Raw genomic sequence first — 26047 nt, 5'->3', positions numbered from 1 at the left:
CGGAGCACCTCCCGGGCCAGGACAACCAGATGGCGGATCTGCTATGCAGACACAGCCATCAGGTGCACGAGTGGGAGATTCATCCCTCGGTGCTGCAACCGTACTTCCAGCAGTAGGGGCATCCAGACATCGACCTGTTCCCCACAAACAAGAACGCAAAATGCCCAAACTTCGCCGCCAGGTTCCCACACCCGCGGTCTCAGGGCAATGCGATATGGATGAACTGGTCAGGCAGATTTGCGTACGCTTTTCCGCCAGCCCCGCTCATACCGCTGGTGGCACGGAAACTCAGACAGCACTCGATGACTCTCATCCTGGTTACTCCAACGTGGGCGAGGCAAGCATGGTACACCACGTTCCTAGAACTTTCCGTGGTGCCTCATCAAAGACTGCGTCTTACACCCAGTCTTCTCACCCAGAGCCATGGCGAAGTTCAGCACCCAGATCCGCAACAGTTAAACTTTGCGATATGGCTCCTGAAGTCATAGAATTTGGATATCTGAATTTGCCTCCTGCTTATATGGACATCATCAAGGAGGCAAGACGGCCTACCACTAGGGCCTGCTATGCTGCCAAATGGAAACGCTTTGTCATTTACTGTTCCAACCACGACATAAACCCGCTGGATGCATCAACACAGAACATTATTTGTTACCGGTTACATTTATACAGATGCAATCTTGCATACAGCTCTATACGTATTCATTTGGCGGCAATAGCGGCTTACTTACAGAACAGGCAACACCTTTCACTGTTCCGAGTGCCAGCCATAAAGGCTTTTATGGAGGGATTCAAACGAGTCATTCCACCCAGAAGACCACCTTCACCGGTCTGGAATCTTAATATTGTTTTGACCAGACTGATGGGACCTCCTTTCGAACATCTCCACTCTTGTGAGATACAGTTCCTCACTTGGAAGGTTGCCTTCTTAGTAGCGATCACGTCGCTGAGACGGGTTAGCGAGCTGCAAGCCCTAACCATTCAAGAACCTTTTATACAGGTTCACGCAAATAGGGTGGTGCTACGCACTAACCCTAAATTCATGCCCAAGGTAGTTTCTCAGTTCCACATTAATCAAACTATTGAACTGCCAGTTTTCTTCCCTAATCCAGACTCAGTAGCAGAAAGATCACTGCACACATTAGACCTCAAACGAGCTTTGTACTATATAGACATGACGAGGGATTTCAGGAAGACTAAACAACTCTTTGTTGCTTTTTCACCACAGCACAAGGGCAAACCCATTTCCAAATCGGGTATAGCCAGATGGATTGTTAAGTGTATCCAGATTTGTTATCAGAAGGCTAAACGCACACTAACAGTCCCTCCAAGAGCGCATTCCACACACAAGCTAGGGGCGTCCATGGCTTTCCTGGGTAACATTCCATTAGAGGACATATGTAGAGCAGCCACATGGAATAACATACATACATTCACCAAACACTACTGTGTTGATGTACATTCCAAGCAGCAAGCTGCTGTAGGACAGGCTGTTCTTAAGTCCCTCTTTCAGGCTGCTGCAGCTGGCTCGGGCAACCACCGCTAGGGGAGAAACTGCTATTTATTCTATGCACAAGATATGAATGTTAGCGGCCCTACATGCCAAGAACAGATGCATACTGGTAAGTAGCATATTCCATTCACACGTTTTCAAAGTTTAGCAATATGGGGCTATGTTTAATGCTCCCAGAATGATTTCTGATTAGATGCAAATATTCTCAGAAGCTTGAAAGCAAGATTGATGATTCTTTACTTTCAAATTAAAATGTTCACAAACAAGCATTTACAATGCAACGGTTTCGCCTTCGGAAAAGTTAGAGCTATTGGCATTGTAAATGACAAACTTTTTATTTATGTGTTGGTTTTGAAAACAGATAAATAAATGGCATTGTCATTTACAATGCCAATAGCTTACTCTGTCGCAAATGCGAGACTTATTGCATTTGCACACACACACCCACACAAGAGCCCCCCCACACCACACACGAGCCCCCCCCACACACCACACAAGAGCCCCCCCCCACACACCACACAAGAGCCCCCCCACACACCACACAAGAGCCCCCCACACACACCACACAAGAGCCCCCCACACACACCACACAAGAGCCCCCCACACACACCACACAAGAGCCCCCCACACACACCACACAAGAGCCCCCCGACACACACACGCAAGAGCCCCCCACACACACGCAAGAGCCACACACACACACACACTCGCGCAAGAGCCCCACACACACACAAGAGCCCCACACACACACGCAAGAGCCCCACACACACACGCAAGAGCCCCACACACACATGCAAGAGCCCCCCACACACACACGCAAGAGCCCCCCCACACGCAAGAGCCCCCCCACACGCAAGAGCCCCCCACACACGCAATATCCCCCCACACCCACAATAGCCCCCCACACCCACAAGAGCCCTCCCACATATGCAAGAGCCCCCCACACACATGCAAGAGCCCCCCCACACACATGCAAGAGCCCCCCCCACACTCAAGAGCCCCCCCCACACTCAAGAGCCCCCCACACACACAAGAGCCCCCCACACACACAAGAGCCCCCCACACACACAAGAGCCCCACATACACGCAAAGAGCCCCCCACACACACACACACACGCAAAGAGCCACACACACACACACACGCAAAGAGCCCCACACACACACACACGCAAAGAGCCCCACACACACATGCAAAGAGCCCCACACCGAGGTCAGGGGTGGCACAGAGGCAGAGTTTTACCAGCTGAGGCTCGCATGAATCCTCTAGCATGAAATAGAGGGAGGGTAAGGGAGAAGTGATGAAAGAGAGGAGGAAAACGAGCGTGAAGGGAGAGCTGCGTACGTGGGGCGGGGGGTCGAACTTGGCCAGAGGTGGAGGAGGTGTACCCCAGACTCGAGTGAGTGTGTAAAACTGCAGCAACGCTCTGCGCCTTAGAGGCCCTGCCGATAATGGAGCGATGAAGCGAGTGTGGGACGGAGCACTCTGGGTAGGGGGTGAGAGTGACGGAGGGTCGAGCTTGGCCGGAGGAGGAGGAGGCGAGTACCCCAGACACAGGGGTAAGCGAGATGCAGGATATGGGTCATTCTAAATTATGTAGAAATGGGGCTTTGATTGGCCACTGGGGCTGTAACTAGAAGCACCCATAGGGGATTTCCTGATGTGATTTAGGGATTCCAATGGCGTTGGGTCAAAGTTTTATAAGACCCTCCTTACGCAGCTGCTTGCCCCGCCCTCACATCGGATTTACCACCATTGACATCATTTGGGCGTAGCAGTTGGTACGCCTGGACTTGCTGTTGCTGCTCTGGTCTCTAGTAATAAAGGCAGCGACAGGAATGGAAAACAAGTACTTTGAAGTTGTGGGACTGCCATATATCTGACTAAAACGAAAGAAATAAGATATCATGAACTCAGGAATAGGGTTTCCAATACTTAATCAAACCAGTTAAAATTAAGGTTACCAGATGACTTTGTCATCAAGGACACTATGTTCCAATGCTGTGATTTCCATTTACAAATCATTGTTTTAATGTTAGTCCAGTTGAAATGAACCTAAACTAAAATTCCTAAAATGCAAATAATTACTACAGGAAATGGTGCTCCTTGATGACATGAGTTATCAGCCGGTAAACAGGGTGCCACCTTCTTGACTTGTTAAAGATGTCATGCATTTATTCCACATGTGCGGAAACAAACTGCAAGATGAGACATTTCTTCCTGTTGTACAAAAGGAAATTACAGCCATGCCTGCTGTCAAGGATAACAAATGACTTAACTGGGAATGAGGTGACAAATGGGATGGCCAGGGGAAAGGACCTCGAAGCTGTCCGAGTCGCAGTTTCACTTCTTGGACATACAGCTGTTATTCTTACAGAAACTACGCAAAAACTTTCAGAATGGCAATGACACATCCAAGATAAAAATCATCTACTCCTGGTATCCAAGAAGAAGAAAAAACACGAAACAGAGAGGTTAAGCTGAGAAAACAGAAAGTGGGACCAAAAAACATGCCTTCAGTATCAAAACAGTGTGTTAGTGACTGAAATTTCACTGGAGTATAACTCGAGACAGCCACACCCTTCCCAGCTCGCCCACACTCTACTGCACTCAGAGAAAGAGGGGCTGGATAAGCATTCTCCCTGGAATCACAGCTTCCAATGCATCACTTATGAGACCACCCTGGTGGTAATAAAGTGGACTCAGCAAGGGGGCAACACCTGCAACCAATACTCCGAGCAGCTCTACACAGACGTACACAAAACCCAACACAGTCCCAGAGAAAGGTAACTCGAAGCCCTCAGCGGCTAAAAAACACCCCGCTGCCTGGTGTGGGGTCAAATGCTTCCCAGCAGCTCGAACTGGGGTTCTAAAATGACAGTGGTCCTTTTGAGTTGCAAATGAGATGCAGATTGCTCGGTCACAGTTCTTTATACGATTGAAATGTGGAGATGTGCTAGGCTCGTGAAACCCTTGCCTTGAAGGGACCCAGGCACGAAGCCCATCCAACATAGGGAACAAGAGCACATGTTTATATTGCACACCAGATTGGGGCGGGGGGTCCCTGCTTTCTCCCTTCTTGGCCGAAGATCGAAAATCTGTTCTTGCAAGAGTTTTGCTCCATTACCCCGTCCCAAAGCAACCAACCCTGCCCTGGACAGACAATATATGTCTATCTACTTCCATGTTTGAGATCCACCTTGTGTGAAAGGAGGCGTGCACCTGGGGGGGAAAAGATGGCAGATAACCTGCGGGTGTGAGCTGAAGTACTCTGACTGTCGGGAATGCAGTGGTTAAGAAAAGGAAGCGTTAAGGCTGCGAGCAGGGAAACAACGACTGTAAGTTCAAATACCTTAGGCAGTGAAAATACAATCTCGTTGTGAACAGGCTTCATTTTATGTCCCCGCCTGTGGTGAGTAGTACAGTCCTCTAGCTGTGGGTAGTGGTGGTAAAGTCTACTAATTGTGAGAAGTAGTAAAGTCAGTAGGTGAGGAGGCATTTTCACCCCACAGCTCCAGGCTCTTCACAGATCCACCTCTCCCCACCCGCAGGCCATGCTCAGCGCTGAGTGAGTGCCTGTGGTCTGTGTGGCACTTTGTGTCCAGAGCAAGCAGGGGTGTCGGATGCAGCCCGGCTCAGAGAGACTCACCAGCACTACAGCGAAGCGTTCCTCCAGCTCGGCGGGGACAGGCATGGGCAGCTTCAGGGGCATGCTGTGGGCTCTGAAGTCCGTCTGGGTGGAGTCCATGCTCCCTGCATTTCCCATTGTGCCGGAGGGCCCCGTGCAGAGCAGGGCGAGGATTCGCTCCACCTTCCCTTGTCACACACACCAAAAAATGCAAAACCAGCAATGTCCTGAGGGCCGATTTTGATGCTGTGGAGACTCTGGTGTTCCGCGGCGTTTGTGCGGCTGGCACTGCATGAGTTTAGATGCAGTTTGAAAGAAACACATTTCCCCCATTATCCGGAGTTTTACATAGTGCGAACAACACCCGAAGGTATCAGCGGGAGGGGGGGCCGGGGACAGGCACACGGACAGCAGGAGGGGGGGGAAGAAAATGCTCCTTACCTGATAGCTTCGTGGGAACTTAAGCCAACTCCAGCAACAGACACTTCTAAAAAGAACAAAACAGGCCGACGTGAAAAAAAAAAATAGCACCCACCCACCGCCGCGATGATGATCAGGAAAGGGTGGAGAGGGAAGAAATCGCGGGAACGCCCACGAATCTGGTCCGGGCATGACGGACAGATCTCTGTTCCAATGGCTAGCCTCCATTTATGGAGCTAGCCAATGGAACAGAGGGCGGATTCCTAAGCCACATACTATTCTCATTAGGTTTCCGCCTGCGCGAAAAGCTGCGCAGTGCGCAGCTTTCACTTAGGCGAAACCTAAAAATGGAAGTAGGAAAAATACATTTAGCTAAACTACTGTAAAATTTTAGGTACCATTTCTTTGCAGCATCATTTATTACATTAAAAAGTGTTGATGCATGTTGGCATTTATTCATAATGGAAAATCAGTGTAACCCGTTGTAGGAGAGTAGGGTCTGCAATCCTATGATCACCCAGATTTTTTGCTTTTGTTTCACTGGTTTACGACTTTCTCTGGCTGTGGGCCTGCCAATCAGACCCACAGCCTGGCTGTTCTCTTTCTAAGTTACGATATGTACCCTAGGTGCATTTACCAATCGGTACTGGGCCACCTTATCAGACCCTGTAACTCGGGGCATGGGTGTACCCAGGGCCGCCAGGGGCTGCAGCATGTATTATGCCACCCCTGGCTGGCCTCCTAAATTTGACACAACTGGCTGCATGACAGCTGGGGCGAAGTCGTGTAATCACCCTTTGCTTTAGATATAGTAGTCCTATATCTAACCACAATGGACACCCGAGTTCCTATCAGTCACTCCTATGGCAGGCCTTGACAATCCTGAAGGCAGAGTGCGTGGGCTCGTGTGAACTGTGCTCTGGCCCGAGCCGAGCCCGGTTGCAGCTTGCGGACAAAGGACCCAATGGCTGTTCCATGATAACGCGTGCCACATCGGTAACTTCGGTGTCGCGTTATCAAGACATGTCGAGTAAGGTGTCATACGAATCGGGATGCTGCCCTCTCACCAACCCTGGCGACGAGGTTAGCATTCCACCCTTCTAGAGGGACACGACATGCACGTAACTGTGAACCCCGGTTAAAGTTAACGAAAGCCTCAGCTCCACAAAATGGACGCTGCCACCACAGACACGAGTCTGACCTCCTGCTGCTGGGAGTCCTTCCAGCGAGGAGCGCTTGGACAAAGGGTTTCCTGTCGAGGGCGGTGTTCGCACCGTCCCAGACAGGGTTTGTGTATTCTGGGTAGGTAGGGCTTTTGCGAGAAGGTGACTGCGGAGTGGCACCCCGGTGCTCACTACGCATCTGCCGGGTAGAACCAGTTCCAGGGGCGACAGCCCTGGCCTGGGGAAAGTCCGGCAGGGGAGAGGGGTGTAACTACCCCCCTTCCTGGTCCCACCCTTAGGGCAGGACCTAGTCATGTTCCCACCCCTTTCTTTAGAATAAAGGCCGGAGCGGGGACCCTTCCAAATTAGATCATCTTTGAATCAAGAATACTTTCTACGAAAGGACTTCAAGACTCTTCTCAAGATTTCTCCCTTGTGGCTAAGGAGTAGTCACCCTGCATCAGCGGGCACCAACTAAGAACTCTGCGGTTTGCTGTAAGTCCTTCCTCAAGGAATCCGACGGCCCAGCTCGACGAGAACCGGCTTCCCTGGCACCTCTGACCTCTACCCACGTCATCAGCTCAGCTGTGATCTGTGGGTGCGACGAGACCTCGAGGGACCGGCCATCATCAGAACCTGCACGCTCTTAACCAGCACGACCATCGAGATAACTCTCTGGTGAGTGCTCTGGGGTCCGAGAAGCCCCGACCCTGAGTCGCTCCAGCACCGAAGTGCAGTCTCCCAGCATCTCCACGATCTGCGTGGGGCCCTTCTGCTCGCTGCTCAGCACGTTGTCTGGTCACTAGCCGCTGGCTTGTGCCCTTCTTTGACGACATCCGAGAATCCTCACTGCTGGTCTGGTTGCTCCAGACTGGCCCTTGCTTCCATCTTTGCGAGAAGCACCCCGGACCCTCCTGGTCCACTCAAGACGCCATCTTAGGCCCACCACGTGGTCCTGAGACCTGCCAAGGCTTGTTGCCCCATCCTGGGCCCAGCGACGCCGACAGCATCATCCTTCGTGGGACAGCTCGCACCTCCACCGTGGTCGCCGACAACGCCTCCTGGTCCGTGAGACTGCAGAGCCTAGCGTCGCCCACTCACCTGGTCGAGGTGACGGCCAACCGGTGCCTTCCTGGTACCCTCTGACTACTGGCTAGTAGTACGAACTTGGTCCCCTCTGCTTTCAGGTTTCTTCCATCTCCGATCCAGGCTTGGATCCCTACGAACTATTCAGCACTGGTCGCCGGCCAGCAACTCCTTTTCTTCCGGCTCCTGGCTCGTCAGCGAAGACCCCGACGCCTGTAAGACTTGTGCAGCCGCAGCCCTCGTGGCTAGGTAACTCGGCATTTCGGTGCCTGCATAGCCTCCTTACTCTAGGGTCCCGAGTCCCTCGCTTCCGACTTGCCTTATCGGGTCCGCCCGAGACCTTAACCTTTCCGTGTCCCCGGACACTTGTTTTAATTGTGCACTTGAAGTATTTGCTAAAGAGATTTGGTTTGTGCTTAGTACCCTGTCCTCATAAAGAGTACAGGGCTGTTGTGATTCTTAATAAATATCCTGTTTATTTTCATAACACTTGTGTGGTGTCCTTTCACTGGGTGTTCAAGGGGTACATGTGTGGTAAACAGCTGGCTTAACACGCCCTCTCGAGTCTTTAGCCTTAGACTGCTCGTATCCACGCTACTAGGATAGCTGGTCTATAGGTTGACTTACAACCAAAACACCATAAGGGTCGTTGGAACGATACATAGCGGTCGCTAGAATAGCGAACGCTGCATATCGGGCCAACTTCTCACACCCGTTTCAATAGGATTACGGGAATCAAAAATACCCAAGCACTGGCAAAGCCAGGAAGTCTGAAATTGGTGGTCAGCCTTTTCAATTTGTCAATGTGCATCTTCTGTAGGCATGCTTTTTGTAAAATATTATTGGTGTGGGAGTTGCTGGGCCTTCACCATTATAACAAACATTGGCAAAAGCAAAACTTGTTTTTGGTCCCACAAAGCACACATTGCCACTGTAGTAGCACTGAACAAAACTGCTTTGTGAACCAATATGCTCCTTGTGAAAGAACCGAATACTGTCACTCACAGTGAAGCCAGCCAAAAGACAAAGCGAGAGAGAGAGAGACAGAATTTTAATAAACACAAAAGGTCATGGTTAACGCCAGATCCAATAAGGGGCCCAATTATTAGTGAACGTCTCAAAAGTGCACCCATGGTATATGTCCTTGCATTAAGTGCAGATGTACATCTTTTGTGAATTCACAAGAATTTACAGAAGTAGACCAAGAAATAATACTCCTAGGAAATATTTCTGAACTGCATTTTAGCATGAGCAAACATGCATGTGGAGATTTCTCATGCAAAAATCTGTTGAATGTTTTTCTCAGTATGGGAAAAGATTGGAGAAGAGTTGGGGAAAACCCTTAAAAGATAAAAGGTAATCGGTTTGCATAGACTCTAAAGGGCAATCTAACCCTGAAACAATTGCTTACCACTACCTTCAGACAGAGTAAGTAGATCATAGAAATGTGACAAAATAAGGGAATTGTTAGTATTCTAACCCTACTATGGTATGAGCCCTGTCCTAATCAGAAAGGCTATATCGGAACTCTTATATAATGAGATTGCTGCCATAATTTGTTGTCGCATTATATGGCAAAAAAATGAACAAGTGGTCAAGTAGATTCATGAAGCAGCTTGCCCCATGGACTAGAAGTTATTTTTTAATATTCCACTCCCCTGATATATATCTATTTCCGATATATATATATATATATATATATATATATATATATATATATATATATATATATATATATATATATCTCCTTCTCCTTGCCTGTAGCTCCTGATGGCTAATTTGCGTTAGGTCTTCTTCAACTGCTCAGAAAGTGATTGGCCTTAATGAGGTATGAAAAACAATTCCCAAGGCAGGAATAGTGGCCTGGGTGTCGAGGAGGTGTTTTTCTTCCTCATTCAGGAAGATCAGTAGGGTGGACCCCGGAATTTCAATAATTTGTAAAAGGTCCTTCCTTTGCACTTGGTGAGGTGAGAAGGCAGCCATTTGCCCTCCCACCCCCATAACCAGCTGCTTTGTTGTCTTATAGATTCACATGTGCCACCCACCTTCCCTGTGCATAAAAAGTAGAGGGGTTGCTACTTGGGTTGACTAAGCATTTTGTACTAAACACATACTAGCAGATAAATTCCAATATGGAAATTATATAGTAATCTACATTGCACGCTACGAGCGGATGCATTATATTTTCTGGATTCTTGCTCATGAGTCGTTCTAAAAACAGACTTAAACACTTGAAGTTAAGAACTGTAATATCTTGCACCCAAAACTTGATGGCATGATAGTGCACAGTTATGTAATATTCAGCAAGACAAGCTGCGCAGAGTTGCTACAGATAAAAAAGAATTTCCTTACAAATTCCATTTTGTCACCATATAAATAGTTTATATTTGAAATGAAAAAAGTTCTCTGGGATCCCTGCATACCGGCAGGAGTACTGTAATTCCTGTGGCTTCCAATGAGGGCTCTGATTACATGTAAGTGCTACTCAAGCAAATGATGGACGGAATGCTGAATAAATTATACATTCACCCCCAGTCAAGAGATCTGGGTTAAATCCATCGTTCTTTTGCTCACCATGCCACCCCAGTTTAGACCCAGCCATATGCAAATCAGTCTTGACCCTGTGCCTCATGGGAACAGTCCAGCCCGAACTGCCAAGCAAGGTCCTCCCTGGACCGGAAACAAGCATCCTGGGACGCAGGAGGAAACATTTAGCCTGGGGTCATTTTTTGGCAGTGTGAGATGGAGTATGATGTCGGAGAACTGGAAACATTTCTTTGGCGTTAGTGACTTTGAGTGAATGAGAGGACTTTGTTGTCTGTTAACAAAATCGAATTTTGCCTGGTTGATCTCCACAAAAATGCATCCTGGATTTTAAATGTTTTATTTTATTGCATTTGTTGCATATAATTTAAAGGTTCCTCCACAACAGCTTATGGTGCCCAAGACATGCAATGGCCCAAATACGTTTTCTCTCTTCATTTTATTGTTTTAAGTGTCACTGGCAGACTTCATATGTCTTTTCGTTTTTGGCACAGGTGACTACACCTATGATCACAATTATGACTTTAGTGTATTGATCTGTGAGAGAGTTTATTAATATGTCAGCAAGTTCATTTCTAGCTCTTCTGGGGTGCCCTTTTAGTTTTGGTTATTATGTTGAACATGCTAATTTCCTTGTGGTCTCTAACCCATATTTTGGGTTTTTGGGGTGATGGAATTGGTGAGGTTTAAGACAAAAGGTGAGAGAACGGAGCATGAAAGTGGTCTGAGCAACCAACCGATACTGGTGATTCAATTGTAGTTTATTTTTCCGCAATTAAAAGATCAATGATAAAGCTTTTCACATCGGTTGGTGTTGAGCAAAGTTGATCCATGAACAGAAAATTGGAAAAGCAGGACAGTACAGCCAAGTCAGTCTCCACAAAGCAGAATAAAATCACCTTGGAAGATTTTAATTGAGAAAGCAGTTTTCTGCTATTATCTCCCAACGTTTTTTAACAAATAAAAAATAAAAGATTAACCCTTTGAGGGGTGAAGTAAGATGTGAAATACAGGCAGTTTAGGGTCTGTCGTTTTCACTTTAACCTATAGACTTTAGAATTTGTATAATTGTTTATTCTTGTTATTGCCTTAAATGGAGTTGTAATACCACCACCTTGAAAGAATTTGCAAAATGTAAACCTCTCAAAGAACCGTTCTAAAAGTAGCTACTTAAAACTTGAAACACTCTACAGAGAATTTGTTCCTGTAAATAAAGTAACTACAGCACACAAGTGCGAACTCACAATTTTGAAAATAAATAGTTTGATTGCATGAAGGTGACACAACTTAAAATACATATATAGTATTTCTGTTACTGATAGAGGGAATAACCTGGTACATAGTTTCGTTTTAAAAAACAGCATGTACTGATATTTTTAACAATTTTATTTTAAGTAATGTACCTAGATAAATTCACATTTTTTGCAGTCTCAAGTTTGCTAGAACAGTGGATAAATTCCACAAAATCTTAAAAGTTATGTTTTTCTTTATACTCCTTTCTACTCCTTGATCTCTCACTACTGTATTATCAACAAGAATATTTTCAACTATACACCGTTAAATTACCTTATTACCCCTCTTTCTTTAGGGTGGACGACTGATTGTCTTCAAGAATGGGGTCCCTTTATACAACTGGCTATTCCAAGCATGCTCATGGTGTGCATTGAGTGGTGGACCTTCGAAATTGGAGGCTTTCTAGCAGGTTGGTCAGCATACTAAGATATAACAAGGGGTAGATTTTTGTTTAAATATATTCTTTAAAAAAAAATAAACCTCCATCATTTCAGGTCTTATAAGCATCACTGAGCTCGGAGCACAAGCCATAATGCTGGAACTGGCCACAGCAGCCTACATGGTAAGATCTGCAGACCCAACCCACCCCCCACTTCCCTCTAAATATATATGCCATTCATGGTCTCATTTTGCTTCTATTACTGCAGTGTTTCATGACCATATTTATATTTTTGAAGCGCTTGGACCCTGTGTTAGCAACCATAAAGGAATTAAATATATGTATGTGTGGTATTTGAATAGTGCGTCTTATCACCCGAGAGGATATCCAGGTGCCTGCTGCGGGTATCAATTAAAGAGCCAGGTCTTGAGTTCCTCACTGAAATGGGTCAGCAAGGGTGTGGAGGTAGAGGGTGATTCAGGCTTTGGCAGCGAGATGGGAGATAGAGCGTCCTCCAGTGCGGCATATGCAGGGGACCTGGGCGAGTGCGCGGAGGTTCCTGGGGGGGTCGGTGGAGGTACTGGCAGTGGTTCGTGTAGGTGGGTCCTTGATTGTGGAGGGCTTTGTAGGCATGGGAAAGGGAGCCAGTGGAGATCTTTCAGGTGCTGGGTGATGTGGGTTCTCTTGGGCAGGTTGAGTATCAGTCTGGCGGCTGGGATCTGGCTCGTCTGGAGTCTTTGCGTGAGTTCGTTGGTGGTGCCTTTATATCATGAGTTGCAGTAGTCCAGTCGGCTGGAGATGAGGGCCTGGGGTCACAGTCTTCCTGGTGTTGATGGAGAGTCACTTGAAAATTTTGCAAAGCTTTAACACAGCCAATAGGCTGTGGTTCAGTGTACGGGTCAAATATAATTGGAGGGTAGCTGGTTTCTAAGCAGTAGGGTAGACTGATACTGCATCGTGATCTAGTATTTTTTAAGAGGTTTCTTATGATTTGATTTGCTGCTAAATGCTTGGACAAGATAAAAACAATTGATATTGCATGGGAATAAAATTAAACTAGTTTAGCATCATGACTTTCTAGGTGCCTCTGTTCCAGTGAGATTCTCAGGTAAGCATTTGAGCTTGGGTACAATTCGCCATTTGGACAATTGAAAATGCAGATTGAGCTTTTAAAATAACTCCCTCTGAATTCACAATTGAACTCACAAAATGAAAATTTGCAACAAAATATAACCCAAAAGCATATGAAACAAATGATGTGGGCCAATAACCAAGAGTTCAAATAATAATGGATCTTGTAACTGGCGCTGATCCTGCAAACAGAGGACATGTAGGCAGGGAAGTCTTCTCAACTACAAGGAACTTATGAAACAGTGAATTTTGAATACAGCACGATCAGTCCCGATCCAAAAATTTTTTCAGTATCCCAAGCATTCAAGGACCTTCCCAAAGTGAAATAATAAAGCAGTGTTGACAGTAAGTTGCTTCCCTTAAGGCTTCTCTATCTTTTAAAGTGCTAAAGTAGTCAGTCAGTCAGTGCCTCAAGAAACATTATTTCGGAGACTGACCTTCAACTTCTTTCTTGTACTTTTTAATCTAATGGGTGCGGATAATCTCCACTTCCCACCATATGGCAAGCAAGATCAACAAAGTTTACAGACTCAGTAATGCTATTGAAGTATGCCAACCAACTCCTCACTGAAAACAGACATTATTTTTAAGGTGGATATTCTGTTGGTCTTTGCTCACAACATCCCGAACCATAAGTCTGCAACATGTTTTAGTTGATTTTTAATCAATCTATATGGGGATAAGGCATCCAGTTTATTGAATCTCCATGATTCATGTTTCACATTCAATATTTCCCCTTCACAACCCACTTTCCTCTCTCTAAAGAACGATTTGACCTCTTACAGTACCTAGAATTGCCATTGTACTAATTTATTTTTTGGTACGATAATAAACAAGGAAAATAAGCTAAAATAAACCCAACAACAAATCCTGGCATCTAGGCTGTAGTAGCTGGAGGCTGTCTGTTGCAGTTCTGTAAATAATACGAGTACTTCGCAATATGACTAGATGGACACTTATTTGCCATAGGCAAGAACACAAGTAGAATTGAGTTACCCTACTAGGTCAGTCAAATAGGAAAAGGAAAACCATAGGCAAACGAAGAAAAGAAGAAACCGTATATAGCATTAGAAGGATACTCGAGTAAAGAGCCTGCCATTATGAAGTATGGACAATTGTAGAGCATTATACTTTTTATGGGCAGAGAGCCCTGGATCAACAGCTGTGTGTTAGCAGATTGTCTATATATGTAAACCTATTATGTGTAAAGGGTCTGAGGGAAGTTTATAGACCAGCCTAGGTTACAATCCCCAATACTAAAGTATACTACAAGAAAACCTAGGGGTCTTGGTTAGGAGGAAAAGATCAACCTCTTATTTGGGGGTAACGATATCTATCAGTCTATAGAGTACCAAGCACCATTGCTATAAAGTTAAGCATTCAACCAATGAACACAGACCAACAGTGATTGTGGGTGAAACTGATAAATTCGTATTGGATTCCCATCAAAGTCTTGTTGTGATCAATACTATCATTTGGTCATCCCTCGTGGATGGTGTCTCTAGATCATTGAGACGTTTCTACCATACCCACGGTCGAAGTTGGGTTAGGACCCACAATCACTCCGTGACCATGTAGAGACTAATGTATGATATATGATGGGAACAAGTGCAGTGCAACAAACCAAAAAGTGTTAAAGTGGTGAATTTAAAATAGGATAGAGGACAATAAGAGAAACTTTAATAAGAATTGGCCTCTTCCTAATTAAAAACAGGAACAGTGCATATAAAGACAGTTTTAAACAAATAACTGCATAGGGGCCAACATGTTTCAGCCTTCAGGGCAAGACCCTAGGCTTTCTTCAGGGCCTCTGTTCTTCAATTGATTAATGCTACTGCATGTGTAACGAGGCATGTGATTTTTCTACAAAGAATAATAATAAAATAATGCAAAAAGGATATATGTGACCGGAATTGTTTCCGTGTCAATCCAAAACGGTCTCCCACCTAAAAAACAAAACACCATATGAGGATACCCGTATCACAAAGGAAATGCTAAATACCAAATGTAGGTAAAACATTTTTTTACTTATCACTCACCCGGCTAGACCAGAGGTCGGACCTCACCTCTCCTGGACCGGGCTCAGGAATTAGGAGGCCCGCTCTAAAGATGTGAAGAAAAAAGTGGCTAAGCATAAAGCCGGGGACTTTCAGTGCTGCCCCTGCTAGTTTGCTATATAACCACCACCTGTTGCCCTCACAACCTAGAGTTGCCCATTTTGACCTCTCACTGGTGAATTTAAGACACACCCAAGACGGTGAAAAACCAGAGCTGCTATTTATATAGTGAAATAAAGAAGTTTGAGAAAGACTAGGGCATAACCTCCAACCTTTCTTTACTTTATGTATAACAAAATTTGGTTTATTGTTTGTTTAAATGATATAAGGGTAAAAATCTCCAAAACACTTCTTGATTTAGATTCTCCAGAGGAAGGCATCCAAAAAACAGACCCATGCATTTATAAAGTACAAAGAGAGACTTTTCCTACCTGTCTGTCGTTGCCTCTGGCTTATCCTGAGTCAGGGGGAGGCAACGACTGGACAGCTGTTAGGGATTTAAATAGTGACTCTACTGATGTGTAATCCTATTGAAACTCTGCATTCAGTTGACCAATGTCTAATGCACAACCATGTGAAACACCAATGGCCGGTTTCCACGAATATATGCAGATAAGAGTACTAGGTCTAGACCAATGGCCTGTTTGAAGAAAAAGGAAAAAAGCGTTGAAGTATTGTTTCGAGCGTAATCTCGCGATACTACAAGAACTACTCGATGACATCATTCATTTCCGTCCTGTAGTTCTAGCGCTAAAAGCTCAAAAAGCCAAATAATATCCCTTGTAGCATAATAGCAGTAGGAGAGCTCAACTTTCATGGAAAACGTTCCCCTTAGAGTAAACTCAGCTCGCTAAAAACCGGGACTTACGAAGAAACTCGTGTTATATAGTCCACGCGTCCCGTATCTGTAAGAACTACCAGATGACGTCAGAGCACGTCTTTCTGTAGTTATCAACTTGGAGCCAGGTTGTTAGTATGTAAAACTCTCTAGTATAAGTGAACTAAAAGACCTACTCCTCTCCTTTACTGCCTATGCTACAGAAAAGTAGCACTTTGATTCAATGAGCACTATATTCTGTCTAATGAAGAGCCGTGCAAAGGCTCATACAAGCACAGCTGATATAATATCGCGATGTTAACGCGAATCCTGACGTGTATCTGGGAATTAATATACACACCCGTTTCCATAACACTGAGATAACAGATGGCAAATACTCGTATTCAGAAGATCGCTAAAACAGACCGAAAACAAATGCTAATCCATTTTGCAGCAGCTCAATGCATTAGGAACAATACCGACAGGTCTACAAATAATATATAAACCTAACAAAGACCACTTGCTTGTAAAACAGCTGTCATGTTGTTGTGAAAGAAACTACCAGCTGGCGTCAGATAATATTATTCTGTAGTTAATAGGCCGATCGTCACACGGGCCGTGAGGCACAACGGGCCAAGTATAAGATTAGTAGGATTATATACAGGACCTTGGAATTAGGCGAGAAGATTATTAACTAGGTAGTGTAGTACCACTAGCAAAGCACCCACATACACGCTCCAAAGTTGCATGCTTTGGTATGTCAATAGTACAGGAAGTTTTAGTCCAAGCTTTCTTTATAGAGACCAAAAGGACCCCACTTAATACTCTTGTTGGTTCAAAAGGAAGGAAGAATTAGTAATCATAATTAGGTCCCCCTCTTAGTGAACGTACAGTCTTCCTGAGGTGTGTAATGCCCCTACAAAAATATATATATTACAAGCTGGTCCAAGGTATTTCATCGTTGAGACCATGACTATCACTGGACATCTTAAATATCCATTTTTGCTCCTTAACGAACAGAAATTTGGATATGTCCCCTACGTACGACAGTATGAAGGGTTTTTCCAAACTGTCCATTTGAAATCAGACTCATTGTGATCATGTTCAATGTAATGCTTGGTGAGTTTTGAAACACTTTTTTTTACATCTAAATGAGCTCTTATGTTCAAGCACACGGGTGCGGACCTTCCGTGTGGTCATGCCCAGGGGCGTAGCTAGAGCTTGTGGCGCCCGGGGCTATCCCTCAAATTGCCGCCCCCTAGGGGGAGGGGGGGGGGGGGTTGTAGTGCTGGGGAAAAAGGACGTTGAACACTTGAAACAGGTCAGAGAGACCCGTAGTATCGCTGCTGTTAGTTACCTCTACCATGCAAGTTACATGCACATACATGACACGGTCCAAGGCTACACAGTTGAATACACTATATAAGGGCTACAGTATGTATTACACCAGGGTTAATTAATGTAGAGCGGGAACAATGGGGTGCTGTAGGATGTTTTCAGGTCATTCAAATTTTTGAATGCCCTAAATGTTCACTGATAGATGATCTAAGTCAGCGGTGGCCATCAATACGCGGCTGAGCCAGCAAGGCTTGATCCATGATACAATTTCAGAATATGTGTATAGTATATATTTACATGCCACAAATCTAAATAGGACTCATTTACATATCAGTTACTTTGAAAATATGGCAGGAATCTGGAGCTGCATCCACAAAAATATGGATTTGCTGCCCTTTCCACATAATCCGCCATCTGCTATATAAATTGCAGATCTCTACATAAAACGTTTTTAGCTCAAATGCATCATAAGTTGGTGCCATACAGTTACCAGCTGTTGAAGATCATTTTATTGACTGGATGCCACCAGTGCTAAAGCTGGCCCTGAGCTGCACAGTCTGTACAGGAAGACTTTGTGTGGTGCGTCATCAGCTCTGTGGTCAGGGCATGAGGCCGCCTCCTTGTTGACAGGTATGTCGGGATGTACAAATGACAGGACGCGGATTGCTTTGCTAACCGTCCAAGTGCCAGAGGAATGCGTTTTTAGCTTTTTCACTAACCTGCGCACATCACCATGCGCTAAACCAAAGCAACCCTAGTGTGCAGGGGTAACATCTGGCCAGATCACAACCAAACCCTCCTTGAGTGTCACACACTTCCCACTACAATGAATTGCAGAACAGCTCTGATCCCAGTACTCAAATCCACCCCTTCATTTGTCATTCTGTCACACTGTATTTCCATTTCAGAATAACCAACAATAAGGTGTGATAAGATGTTGCAATGCAGATACATAGCATGAGCAAAGCTTAAAACCATCAAAACATGGGGAAACAGATCAATAAGTCTCCACAGGTCCTTGAACGACCCAGAGTAGCTTCTGAGAACCTGATGAAACCAGGATTGGCAAAGAAAATAGACCAGGCCTTGAAAAGTATGAACATTTTTTTGTATGCCTTTTTTATAAACATTTGCAATATCCAAAAATAAATTGCCAAATGTATAAAACACTGAAACTGAAGCAGTGTCTCAGCAGCCTTGACATACCTCCCCTGATACTGAAGTGCCATCCTTTTCAGGTGGCTAAGCACATACACGCTGGTAAAGTGCTGTCACTAACGGTGCACATCAGCAAATGGGTCAAGTTGACTGACGCACTGAGCCCATACCATGCTGGGCGGAAGTAAATCTGACTGACAGTATGAACAGACCAATGGATGAATTGGTGGAACCGAAAGCCCTGTATTTATTTTTTCATTACGTTTGGGATAACATGAGGCGTTTCCAGGCCAGACGTAAGCACATTGACTGCAAAATTATAGGCTCAGAAACGAAGACTGACAAAATCTCGACCACATTTAAATTTCTCCTGACAAAAAGTCAACGTGCTTCTAAGCACACCATCAAACAGTTACCTCACCCCCCCCCCAACCTGATAATACTGAAGTTTAAGATTAAACCAATTGCCTGTTTTACAACACCAGTCTTGAAAGAAAGTGAGTTTTATTGCACTTATACGTTTTATGCCTGCTAATTCCATCGCTCATTTGCAAGGTAAACTGCTCACCTTTCGGTTTCTTGCATATGAAGTTCCCCTTCCATTCCACAAACAGTGCTCTTGCGGCGGAGGAACCTTTCTGCCGGTTTTAGTTTAAATGTCCCGTCCTCGGCTCGCAAGCACCAGGATACCATAGCTGCCAAGGTTTCAGATTGCTTACTTGTGACATTTTCATAATTTCAGTGTAATTATGAGGGACAGATAACAAGCATGAGTGACATTTTTTCGCAATCAAAATCAAGCAATTTGGCAAGAAAACATATAAACATCAATAATTACACCTGTTTGACTTAACGAAAAACTAAAATTGCTCCAAAGCACAGGGCAGTTGTATCTTATTTTGCAGACACCCAGCCGATAAACGCAATACGAAAAACGTGGTATTGCCTGGGTGTCAGGAACATGAATTACAATTGCGCTGAAAGTTTGTCATTAACAAAAGCAATAAAAATGCTCCAAGAGACAATTTTGTGCAGGAGCCCATCATTTCACTTTGACGATGATGAATGAAATGTGCTGATGGTAATAAAGAATTTTGGGGTTTGTATGCCAAAGGGAGGCTGGCTGGGACAGGTTAAGAAAGTAACCACGTTTACAGGAAGGAGTTGCGCAACTAGGCAATGTGCAACAATATTCATGTCCCTTGCATCGAACCTGAATACAATAAGAACACAACTTGTCTTAAAAAAAAAAAACACGTAACCAGTGAACTTCAAAATATTTTTTTAACTAAAAAAAGACATTTCTGACCTCTTCGTTAATGCGTCTTCAAGCTTCCAAGTGCTTTTCTGCGAGATATGCAGTGCTAGCCAAGTGTATGCTGTGTATACAGGCTCTCCTTCTAGGTGATGACTAGACTGCTGTGCCCTGAGCTCTAACAGCAGAGACCTAGCAGAAGAAAGGCAGAGTTGCTTAGCGATAAGGCTTCTAGCTGCAGTTTTGTTTGTCTGTAGAGCTGGGCCTGGCATGTCTGACGACGCGAGCAGGACTCTCCCATAGCTGCCAAGGTTTCAGATTGCTTATGTTTGACATTTTCTTAAAATCGGTGTAATTATGAGTGTAATGGAGTCTGTTTTCTTTTTCAAAGGCACGTTTTGAAAAGTCTCTTCTACAGCAGTAAGCACTAGCAACTGAGTGTTTGTCAACTATCTTCCAACAAATTAAGTGCCACCCAAATGCCAATATAACCCAGCCTAACCTGGACGTGTGCGGGGAAAGGGGGTTGGGGCAGGGTAAAGGTCTCAGCTGTTATGATGACCTGAAGAGATTGCGTGCACGCTGCTGTCCAGACCCTGAATTAAAGGCGCGTTAAAAAAAAAAATGTATATGATGAATGTCGGGCAATTGTGAAGAAAATCTGTGGCATAGTAAAAGAAGAGTCAATGAGAGCGTTTAGGCTCACGGCATGATGATGAAGGCACGATGAGGTTTCGCTGGATCAGACAATAGTAGCGTGTTGCGTGTTAAGGCACCATGGCTGTGAAGCAGGCAACCAAGGTTCGCATCCCAGGGTTGACAGAATAAAATTATATGGCATTATTAAATTTCAGTGAAAGTGTGCAGTCGCTAATCTAAGGAGCTCAGGTAATATAAGGGGGTGTTTTCCTTCGGCATGTGGCATGGCAGGGGGGAGCGACAATGCGGACACGGGAGGCGCAGCTGGTTAATCACGACGTGGTGATGGGAGCGGTCGACTTATTATTCTTTGTAGGAAAATCACATCCCTCATTACACTGCAGTAGCATTAATCAATTGAAGCCCTGAAGAAAGCCTAGGGTCTTGCCCTGAAGGCTGAAACATGTTGGCCCCTATGCAGTTATTTGTTTATAACTGTCTTTATAAGCACTGTTCCTGTTTTTAATAAGGAAGAGGCCAATTCCTATTAAAGGTTCTCTTATTGTCCTCTATCCTATTTTATATTCCCCACTTTAACACTTTTTGGTTTGTTGCACTGCACTTGTTCCCATCATATATCATACATTAGTCTCTACATGGTCTCGGAGTGATTGTGGGTCCTAACCCAACTTCGACAGTGGGTATGGTAGAAACGTCTCAATGATCTAGAGACACACCATCCACGAGGGATGACCAAATGATAGTAATGATCACAACAAGACTTTGATGGGAATCCAATACGAATTTATCGGTTTCACCCACAATCACTGTTGGTCTGTGTTCATTGGTTGAATGCTTAAATTTATAGCAATGGTGCTTGGTACTCAATAGACTGATGGATATCGTTACCCCCAAATAAGAGGTTGATCCATTCCTCCTAACCAAGACCCCTGGTTTTCTTGCAGATTGTTTGCCTGATGTTGTGCTGCCTTTCTTTTGTTAGAGCTCCTCTGTTGATCGTTGGTATCCAGTCATCTGAAGCAATTTCATTAGTCTAGTTGTCCACATTCTAGACACCTGATATCTTTCAGAGTATTAATACATTGGTACTTCTATATCCTCCTGTCAGCTTGCACACACATTCTGTACCACATCTGCCCTATACTGAATCCTCCCAGAATCGGGAACATTTGTTGAGTCAGCTTTTCTTTTGTCTGCTTGCATGCCAATCCATGCAGTGTTTTGCCTTGCTCACTGTCCTTTTCTGCTTCCACCTTGTTTCCATTCGGTGCCTAAAGATGTAGCTGTTCTGTAATAGTCGTTAAAATTCTGTTCTCCCCACACTGTCCTAATACCAGGACACAATATTTTAAGGATTAAGAAAACCTATCCATAAGTAGTGAAAATCCTCTGTGTGCAACTCCCTAACCAGTGCTCATTTGGGTACTTTTCTCAGTTTGGAGAGCTGTAGTGCAGCAGGAAAAGATTGTTAAAGAAATTTCTCACACACTACTGCGTCTGGTGTGGGATGAGCAGTGTGAACCCTCACGGGCACATGCAACACTGTGCTGGTGCAGATGTGTTTCCTTTCCCTAAACATAAACAGAATCACAGGAAGCAGCTTCTCCTATTATTCAAACACACAGTCAGTCTCCTTTGAAACACTAGAGATAAAAATTCGAAGTTGAAGACCTTTGAAGCACTGATCCTTGCTACGCTAGCCTCTCTGAAGGCTCATCTGCTCTTAGGAGGTTGTCCCAACACAAGAGGTGTAGTGCACCAAGGAGCATGTGTTGCCACTAACTTCCTTGCCAGTGCACTTCCGGAAGATTTGTCAGGAATTTCAGCCGCATGCTGCAGCCTTCTCAGGAGCACCTCCAGGCACCAATAATCTGTCTCCTCAGACCTTTTTGAACTCTGCCCTGACACTTCTCGCCTCAGTGGTTTTGGTCTCTGTGAAGAACAGATCATTGTAAAAGCAGTTGGCCTTGAAAAGAAAAGGGAATTTCAGAAATACCAAAAAAAAACCATGTCTACATACCATCAATAAAGGGTTTAATACTCTGACTTGTAGGGCCAACAATGGCAGCTGTAGCAGGAAAAAGCTGCTGCACCCTCATAGAAGGTAACTACTATGATGGTGGAAGTCAATAGACACCCCTTGCTCCTTTCCATCATCCCCCATAATAAAATACCGTGTGTTTAGGGATGTGGAATTATTTAAAAACTCAAGTTGTCCAAGGAACAACAAGCTACAGAAATCTACTAGCCGAACAAAAAAAAACAGCTTGCCCAGCCCACTGCATAAATCAATTAGATGGGCTTATGTGTAGTGCAGACTATGATACTATTAACTTTACACAGTAAAGCTTTCGCTTGAGGGAAACAAGTTTTTATAAAATGTCATGGTGTCCACTGTCCTGGAAAATCAGTATTATATATTTACATAGTATACATTTTGCATAAGGTATGTTGTTGTGTACCATTTTAGGACCCTATTGTAATTTTCCAGATTCATGCACTTATATAGGTATAAATCACCATATCCTTATATAGGCATAGAAATCATAACCATATTTAGACATAGCTCCTGCAGTCCAGATAATGGCAGGGCTACTTCCACTAGTTCTGAAAATCTACTTGGAAAACTCGGCTTCAGCAGCTAGGGACTTCCCCTTGCTCGAGAACTGACTTGTCCAAGAACTCATGGAGTTTTCAAAGAATTGAGAATCTTTGATGACGTTATGTCCACCTTTATGTCAAACTCTGTACCTTCAAGGTATAAATATGCCCACACTTGCCATAGCAAACACATGGTGGTTTGGAGCAGTCTACTTGCCCGACGCATTCTGCTACAGCAAGTTTCGAAGGAAGCCGACCCTCCAGCAGACACACTGAGAGAGACGCTGTATTTTCTCCTGACGAGAAATCCAGCTCCAGTGTTTCCAAGCTACCTTTGCGGGTTGTTGGGAAATCGAGTCCTGAGCCTGACCTTCTTCATTCCAAATCAAGGTACGGAGCTGATTAGACCCTAAGAGAAATCTTGGACAGATTCTTGGCAAAGAATAGTACATTTATGCTACACCTCACTTCTTCCCTCGTACTAAGTTTAGGTTAGGTACATTGGGGTAGGTGTATTTTAGAAGCACCAGTTGAGTACTTTTAGCCTTTGTTATTTATGTATTTATGGTTTATGAACCATACAATGCTCTTACAGTATTATTTTATTCAACTCATTCTACTGTATGCATTCTATTTTGCAACCAGTTTTACGATTGTAGCAGTTCATTTCTTATGCTTTAGAAAGAAGACTGTTCAATAAATCATTTTATTGAAAACGTCCATCTATCTATCTCTCTGCACCTCTGGTGAAACGAAGAATGCGCGAGTGACTGAGTGAAATATCTATCTATTGTTTCCACGACTCTGAAGATCAGGTTTATCTTGGGGAAGCAAAGTTGTCATGTTTATGCGGTTGTCAGAAACTAAATCCCTTCTTGTGAACTCTAGAAAGTTTCTAGTGACCTCTGAGCTAGCTGCCACTCACAATTAAATCTAATATATTCTATAGAGACCTAGTAGACATAAGTCCTACGTCACATCTATAGGATATATTATTCCAATGCGCAGAGCCTATTGGGAATATAGGAATTGCACTACATGGCGCCCAACGTTTGGTAAGGCGCTAATTTAGCGCTAGATACTAGAGTAACTCAATTGTGCTTTTCACAGATACCCCTTTATCCCGTAAAATACTCCAATAGACGTCTGGAGTGGGTTAAAGGATAAAAAATCTGCCATAACTGAGTAGGACGATAAAATCCTATGTATTAGTTGTTGGTAAATCAATGTTGAAGGATACAGTGTTTAAAAATTAATGTGCACCTTATCTTTGTTTCCTTGAAACTTGCTCTGCAACTTTCATTAAACAATGTCACTTAACGGCGACTACAACGCAACCGGTGGAGCTGCAGTAAATGCAAACCAACCAGGCTTTGACGTTACAGGGTTTAATGAAGACGACGATGATGCTATAATCATCCCGGAAAACTTAAGGAAAGCCATAGCTATAAAGCTTATAGAAAATAGCCTATCACCGAGAGGTGGTAGGCTAATATTTGTCATAGAGGCATACAAATATCGGCAGACAGAGGTATTCCATTCATGGATAATCTTTCCGCAAGCAAATCCAACAACACATATGTTCCACTTCTACAAGATAGAGGAACCCCCAGCGGAATACGTTCCTTTTGAGGACGTTGAAATTCCATTAACTAACCAATAGCATCGCTCTGGTTTAAAGGCGCCCTACAACATCAAAATCACATTGCCAGATCCGGTCCATTAGGTAGACCAGGAGCAACATGGCCGGTACTAGCCCTACAACATCAAAATCACATTGCCAGGTCCGGTCCATTAGGTAGACCAGGAGCAACATGGCCGGTACTAGCCAGCTATACACCACATCCTTCCATTGAACAAATGACAGGTCCAGAACTATTAGCTCAGTTAAAAAAAATTATAAAAATACATCGACAATTGGTACAATATGTTTTGCGGACTTTAACAGTCTAACCTGCTGTAAGAATGCCACAGCACACCCCTCATCAGGGGAACATAAACAAAATTACACCACAGACTATACAATCAGTCATTGGTAAATTGCCCGCAAAAGGGGAACAAATTCAATTCTGGTTAGCTCAAAAAATCTGTTTACCAATGGGGATCGCACCACACACAGAGCAAGAGCCCCGGCCTCCCGGTAGGCCCTGCCGCTCGGCAGTACCACGTCGGGTAGTCCGCCTTCACCCGCAGCTCCTACACCGCCGCAGACCCAGGCAGTATGCCGCAAGAGCCTCCGCAGCACCACAGAGCCGACACCGGTCATATCGGCCCTCACAGCCGCGCCGGAACGCACCCCGCCCCCACCAGCCGCAGCTCGCGCGGAGCGGCCCAGTGCGGCCCAGCACCACCTCCGCAGCCCCGGGCTTTCCCAGGCCGCCTCCCCACTCACCGCAACCGGCAGACGCCCGGGACCGACCCAGACAACGACCTCTCTCCTCCGCTGCAGCCCAGCACCGGTCCTCTAGTCCCGACGGGGCCAATCAGCCGCCAAGCCCCTCCGGAAGTCACGCTGGGCACCACAGGATTCCTTCCCCGTAGGCGGGCTTCCGACGCAGGGCCGTCCCAGCTCACCACGTTGTCAGGGCTCAGCCGGCAGAGCAGTCGGCAGCAGCTGCTGCCTCGCTCCCGAAAGGTAAGCCCGCTACGCTGGGGTGTCACAAGAACAGATTAGACAGGATTTTGAAACGGATTTTGCTCGATCTGGCTGAGCCTCACATTCGTGCGGCCATCTTGCCTGGCGCCCCCAGGTCTCGGCTATATTATTAGCTGACATTGAAGGTGAAGCAGCATCTGTGGCAATCCACCAAAAACTAAAAGAACTTGATGTAACTGAGCAACCATATGAACTTGCCAGAATAATAGAAAACTCTTATGAAGAACTAGGTAGAGATAGTTTGTGAGGGAAACCAGTAAAGCCCGAACTAACAGAAAATCCTGAAAAGGTTTTTATTAAAAACAATCTCATCTCTCCTAAAATGAAATAGGAAAATAGTAGACATTCAC

The 26047-nt window shown here is 44.9% G+C and overlaps 1 protein-coding gene across 1 annotated transcript in view; it reads left to right on the top strand.

Moving 5' to 3' along the window:
* Positions 1-26047, top strand: part of LOC147730242 (multidrug and toxin extrusion protein 2-like) — an 832471-nt gene that overhangs the window by 303832 nt on the left and 502592 nt on the right. The window contains exons 9-10 of the mRNA XM_086955003.1: positions 11941-12054; positions 12140-12207. Coding sequence (XP_086811129.1) covers positions 11941-12054; positions 12140-12207 — 182 coding nt within the window. The remainder of the gene's footprint in view (positions 1-11940; positions 12055-12139; positions 12208-26047) is intronic.

This window comes from Lissotriton vulgaris, chromosome 2_1 (genome assembly GCF_964263255.1).
Source record: "Lissotriton vulgaris chromosome 2_1, aLisVul1.2, whole genome shotgun sequence".
Lineage (NCBI taxonomy): Eukaryota > Metazoa > Chordata > Amphibia > Caudata > Salamandridae > Lissotriton > Lissotriton vulgaris.
This window is presented reverse-complemented; position numbering and strand designations above follow the sequence as displayed.